Source organism: Nasonia vitripennis, assembly GCF_009193385.2.
Source record: "Nasonia vitripennis strain AsymCx chromosome 4 unlocalized genomic scaffold, Nvit_psr_1.1 chr4_random0008, whole genome shotgun sequence".
NCBI lineage: Eukaryota > Metazoa > Arthropoda > Insecta > Hymenoptera > Pteromalidae > Nasonia > Nasonia vitripennis.
Window position 1 is genome coordinate 1,206,045 of NW_022279644.1, and position 6,608 is coordinate 1,212,652.

Here is a 6,608-nt window from a genome sequence, read left to right on the forward strand (position 1 = left end):
TTGTTTTTGGAAATGTCATTTTATTGTAAACAAAAAAATTGCCTTCTTTAATTGATCTCAGTTGGTTTTTGATCTCTAATTTAGTAGTATACAAAATTATTTTATTTTGTTAAGTTATTTTATTAACATGCATGATAATGTGCAATATATCAAACTCGCCTAACCTTTTTACTTTGCTTAAAAGTTTTTTTTTAGAGATTTCATATCTTTTTAAGCGACCTTATTAAAGTATCTCAAGTTTGTTATAAAAATGAAAACCATAATAATACGCAATGCATCAAACTCGCCTAACTTTTGTACTTTGGTCAAAAGTTTTTTTTTTGAGATTTCATGTCTTTTAGAACAAAGGTATTAAAACACATTAAATTTGTTCTAAAAATAAAATGTAAACATTTTTAGCACCTCTTGGCCATTGTTTTTTAGTAACATCATTATCGCTGATGTTAAACCACTGATTATGTTGTCGTAACATATTAGTATAATGACCCTGAGAAATATTACCATGGTGAAATATCCCACTTGCAACCCTATACTTTTTACCATTGATGTCAACCTTAGCTAATGGTATTCCATTTATTTTTAAATTCGTTATTTTTACAATATCGTTATCATCAGTACGATCAAATAACATCAATTGTAAAATCACCAATGTATTACTGATTACGTAATCAGCTTTTTTAATCTTTTTTAACTGACAACCGTTATCACAATAATTTTCAATATCTTGCCAATTGCCAATATTATAATCTATGATTTGTTGTAATGTACAAACTCGAAAATCTGGTAAGAAAAGATTAACGATATAATTATTAGATGTATTACTATGTTGTCTTTCATCGCATCCAGGACATCTGATTGTTTCAATTAGTTGGTTATTCAGAATATTTTGTAATATAAGTGACTTATTGCATAGACTTAATAAAAATTCTGCCACATCTTGCTGCGTATCGGTTTGAAATTCTTCACCAGCGAACTCTCTTAATTTTTGAATATCGACATTAGTTTTATTAATATATTGTTGAAATACTAATTTGACAGTGTCTGTATGGCTATGTTGTAATAATATTCTTCTAATAGTTGTTGAATGAAATAAGCTTTGTGCACAGGCATTGGCATAGCAAGAAACTCCATCATTGTTAGGTAAACCAGAAATATCCGAAGTACTATCGGAAATATGATTTAAATTACTTTCAGCGTCTGTCAATAATTCATTTTTTTTTATACACCATCGCGTATCATACACTTTTAAACTTTGAATTTGTTTGCGATCTTGTGGAATATCAAAGCTATTTAGATCTGGTCGATATTCTTTTCGTAATCTATTATACTCAAGAATAGCTGTCATGTCTGCAGTGCAACACGAAGGATCAAAGTTAATAAGATGCAAACCTTCTAAAGTAGTTACTCTAGAAGCTGCAACGTACGTTTGACCATTACTAAATACATTGTTTCCTGCTTCAACGACAGCATTTGTCAAGCTTAACCCTTGACTTTTATGAATTGTTATTCCATAACTATTACAAATTGGAAATTGTTCTCGAGTGATAGATATTTTATCCATGATAATAAATTTATATTCCAATCGAGGTATTTCATGTTCTTTTCCGGACTGTAATACAATGCGTATACTTGTAATCTCCGTAGATCTATCTTTAGAAAGAGAAACTACAGTGCCGATTGTTCCGTTTACTAACCCAATAGAAACATCAATATTCCTTCTTAACATAACTTTAGAACCGATTTTAATTGTAATTACGCGATCAATACCACAAAAATTGTCTTCATCGTCGTTCAATAATTTCAAGACTTTTTTTTGTAGATTTTTTTCACATTTGTATGAATCTTTGGCAACAAGATTAATTTCTTCTGAATCAATGGTAAGCATCATTGCTTCATTAATGGCATTGCACATTTTTTTGGTAGGTAATAAGCACACTGTATCTACTGGTAATTTTTTTAAATAATTACATAATTCTTGAATATTCTTCGAGTAATCATTACTTGTAAAATCAATTTTTCTTGTTTTCAGTACATTTATATCAGAATGAGTCATAAAACCTAATCTAATACGCGAAAGAATTTCTGAGTATGCTTGATCATTTTTTTGTCTCATGTTGATTGTTAATTCATCATATTCGAATAGCTCCCACAAATTAAAAGTAATCATCGATTTGATATACTTATCAATTTGTTTTTTTTTCATTCCAACAAATACAAAATCTTCGCGAACTGGAGGAAGTTGCAGCAAATCACCAAAAACAAGAACGTTAATTTTCCCAAACCATCCATCCTCAGTATCAGATGTATCGAATATCTCAGTTAAACGCAAATGAATATACATGAAAGTAATATTCGATACCATCGATATTTCATCTATAATAATCAAGTCAACATTCTGCAATGTCTGTCTTATTTGTTTTAAAGCTGGTCCAGATAATTCTTTATACTCTGCTGTGCCGCCGTGTTCTACTGGAAGTTGCAATAATCTGTGAATTGTAAGTCCTTGGATATTATATGCAGCAATTCCAGTAGGAGCTGTGACGGCTGTATCTTTACAACGGTGTATTTTATTCCATGAAACTAAATTTTCAATGACAAAACTTTTACCCGTTCCTCCAGGACCGCTTACAAACATTCTTAGTATTTTACTATTTGATTGTATAACTGAAGTTATTTTGTTGAAAACTCTTAGCTGGTCTGTATTAAATTTCGCAATCGAGTTTTGTAGGTCTTGTTTACTAATAATAGCTTTTTCTACAACAGCTTGAAAATCATTCATAGCATTTTCTACTTCAATCGGTACACAGCCATCAGGTATATGAGCTGAATTTTTGGGCGTATCTGCTACACTTTGTTCTAATTGATTCTGAATTAATTTATTCATATTATCCATAGCTTCTTGTATAATTGTACATTTATCATGGTACTTCATCGCTTGTGCTAGCTCATGCTGTTGTTTTTTAAAAGATTCACAATATGTTCCGTCAGAACCTTTTAATTCATCTAAATCCCTCCAAGGTTTAAATAATAATAACAACGCATGGTAGTAAGCTTCTAACTGATTATTTGGATTAAACTGATAGTGATTTATTAAATAAGGTTTCTTGCGTTTTTTACAATACAAGCCGTTTGACATTTCATAATACTCAGCTTTGTAAATTGGGTTTTTCTTTGAAATCTCAAACCACTTAGCAAAATCATACAAACATAATGAATCTAATTCCTTTGGTCTGTTGGGATAATGATTATCTATGAAAGAATCATAAAATAAATCTGTTGAATCTTCTGGAAGATTTTTGATTTCATTAAATGGCTTTAGTTTTCTACCCCTTATAATATTAACATTCAACCATTTAACAATTGTTTCGGGATCAGTACTATGCAAAGGATGTCCTAACAAAACATCAGCGGCTTCAATCGCTCCACATTCTCTATGTTGTAAGGCACGTACAGCAAAAGCCCAAAGACGGTTAAACAACGGTTTATTTGATTGTATATCTGCGAAATCTAAATTGCTCTTTTCACCTTTTGTACCATATTTGCTTACGTATTTGGTCAACAAATAAGAAGATTCTCCAATATATTGAGCATCGTTATTTCCTTCCCAAATGAGCAATAGAGCAGGCATATAATCATTAATATTCTGTTCATCTGTTGTTCTAGGTAAATCATAAAATCGAGATTTATTTTTTAATTTATTTCGATTCGAAATAGCAACAGATACGTCTCTTAAAATTATTCTATCAGTTACGGGGCGAGGAAATCCGAAACGACAAGCAGTTGAAAATCCAGTTTTTGTCTGTTTCTTGCGCATACAATAATCGTTGTGTTTGTGCTGTTGATAGGCTAAGACGCGACGATGAAGTTCTGGCGAAATCTGTTTATCTAGAATGTGACATGTTATATGTTGTAAGATAAACTCTTGCACTTCTTCATTCGAACTTGTACCATAAATCGGAGCATCCTGGATCCAAAACAAACAATGATAATGGGGTAATCCTCTACCTTGGTATTCACGGACCCAGTAATAATGTGTAACTTTTCCAATCGGATTTGACTTAGATAGTATATAAGCTAACACAGCTTTGAATTTATTTTGGAAATATCTAGCAGTTGATACCGGGTCTGCAGCTATTAATTGCGAAATAGAACGACTATCATTCCACCCATTTACTTGTTTTATATATTCCGCTAGTGCAGACCACATCCACTCTCCTGGGCTGAAAGTGATAAAGAAAGTAGCAGGTCCGTACTCGCGTGCCATACACCTCAATTCATTACGAACTTTTTTCCAATACGATTCAGTACCTGGCAAACGAGAGAAAATGGTATCTAAATTACCATCTAGTTTATTTTCATTTAACATTTGCAGAAATTCTTTGACCGTGTACTTATACCTTGGATTGATGATATTAAGCATTTGAAATATTCCAGCATTTATTTGTCTCAGTGTATTATTGTAAAGTGAAAAAAACAGATATTGAATATTCAATCTAAATTGTGAATGTTTCGATGCTAATCTACTCTTAATATAATCGAAATCTCTTAAATTAGGCTTTCTTTCAGCATGTTGCCCATATTTTCCGTAAGGATATAAATCAGGAAAGCATTTGAGATCTAAATCTTTTCCTCTGTTATCTAAAGCAGCAGCGGAAACTTGCAACATCTGGTAAAGTGCAGTATCTGATTCATTCTTTTTTTTGTCATGCAAAGGATAAATGGTGTAATGGTCATAAAAAGGGTCCGTCTCAGATTTTTGGGTTAATAACGGACGTACTGGGGGTTCGTTTGGTACTGTATTTGTTTTAGGTGTACATTCTTCTTCTGCGTTTTCATGATTTTCTTCATATTCTAATTGCTCGTGTAGTGTATCCAATAACATTTGGGGATTAGATGGAAGTTCAATTTTTTCATAAATAGAATTATTTTTCTTTAGCCACTGTAACGCCTTCCATACTTTGTTTATATCAATGTAATCTTCCCAAATTTTATTAGCTTTTGTTGGGTGTGTTCGAATCAAGATATATAATTCGTGATCTGCATTAATGGGATCAGTATCAGGACATATCTTTTTTAAAGTCTCTTCTAGTGGTAAAGGTAAATGAAATGTTCTACCAATTACTTTATCAATTTTTACATAATGAGGAATATTTTTATTCATAACGGTATTTAGTTTCGTAATTGTTTGAAAAGCTTTTGCCCTTTGTATTAAAATTTTCTCTATCATATTGAGACTTCTAATTTCTTCTGGAACTTCTCCCACAAAAAGGTTATTTAAAATACAGTTGGATGGCATGATATTTTTTCTTAAATTTGTTAAACAAGGTCTGCATATAGAATTATCGGTAATGTTATGCAATTTCTTAAGTTTTTGAAAAAGATTTTCACGTTCTATGCCGAGTAATTCAAAAGCAACATTAGTTGCATTATTCTGATCATAATGTTGAATGTCTCTAGCACAAAATAGTCTTTCGCATGAAATACAAGGAATCGTAGGTGGATCCGTTACTATTTTTGTATATTCCTTGATGCCAATACAAAACTGCTCTTTTAATTCTGATTCATTTAAATTTACTTGATTCAGGTTTTTATTGCTTTTCATAGGTACACCAAGTTTCTTGGATTTTTGTATAATATCTCTTAATAACACTACATCTGCATCATTTAAAGCATTTTCTATGTCCAAAATAAAAGTATACAAATGTTTCAATTCATAAAGAGATCTTTGAATCGTTCGCAAATGAGGATAATGAGATGATAAAACTTGCAACTTTAAAAATTTTGAAGTACATAATAGGGGTTGGTTATAACAAATGTTTGGATGACCAAGCTTATCAATATTGCGTGATTGAGCTGAACATATATCTATAGATAAAAAAAACTTGTAAGCATTTCTGAAAGTCACTTTAAGAATATCTAAAAAAAATGCTTGTAGCTCTGTTAATATATCAATATCGATAGTTTTACAGTAACCATTGCATTCCCAAACTTTACCTTTTTTATTTTTTTCTTCAATAATAAGTGGTAAAATATTGGTGGTTTGTCCTTTTTCATTTAAAATAACTTTATTATTAATATTAAAATCGTTAAATAATCCAAGCCGAAAATCATACGCTGCATCAGAAAAATATGGTTCTGAGGAGGAAGTATGTTTAGGAATACCGCATAAAGCAGTTAATGCACAGTCTATATTATCCGTAATAGATATATTACCTAATCGAGTCAATGACAATTCAATTTTATTTTGTAGATTTTTCAACACTTTTCTTACTTTGTTGATATATTCATCTCGAAGATAAATGGAAGTAGATACTAAATTTTCAGCCTCTAATCTGCGTTGTGAAGAAGAAAATGAACAATCCAATTTAATCATAATATTGGTAATAAAATTTTCACTGTTTTTTATTAATTTTATTGTACTATCCTTAACAACATTAATCACATTGTATTTCTTTTTAATTTTGTTCGCCATTGCAATTTGTTTTTAATTTTATCGTAGTATTTATTTTGTCTTTCTACTAGTTTTTCACGATTATCCTTGTATTTGTTCCTGCGCTTATTCAAAATGTCAGTTTTGTTATTTGAATAATGTATTTTTCTTTTACTTA

The 6,608-nt window shown here is 30.7% G+C and overlaps 1 protein-coding gene across 1 annotated transcript; it reads right to left on the reverse strand.

The window, feature by feature from the left end:
- Positions 1-361: 361 nt before the first annotated feature.
- Positions 362-6,288, reverse strand: LOC116417348. Its single transcript, XM_031930078.1, has 3 exons — positions 6,272-6,288; positions 1,242-5,723; positions 362-851 (listed from the first exon to the last, which is right to left on the reverse strand). Exons 1-3 carry the CDS (start codon positions 6,286-6,288, stop codon positions 362-364), a joined length of 4,989 nt encoding a protein of 1,662 aa, XP_031785938.1.
- Between the last annotated feature and the right edge of the window lie 320 nt (positions 6,289-6,608).

What these genes read in the sequence shown, in the direction of transcription:
- LOC116417348 (XM_031930078.1), bottom strand. An exon ending in CAAATTCAAAGTTTAAAAGT is followed by an intron (nt 852 to 1,241) that starts GTATGATACGCG and finishes TGAAACAATCAG; the next exon opens with ATGTCCTGGATGCGATGAAA.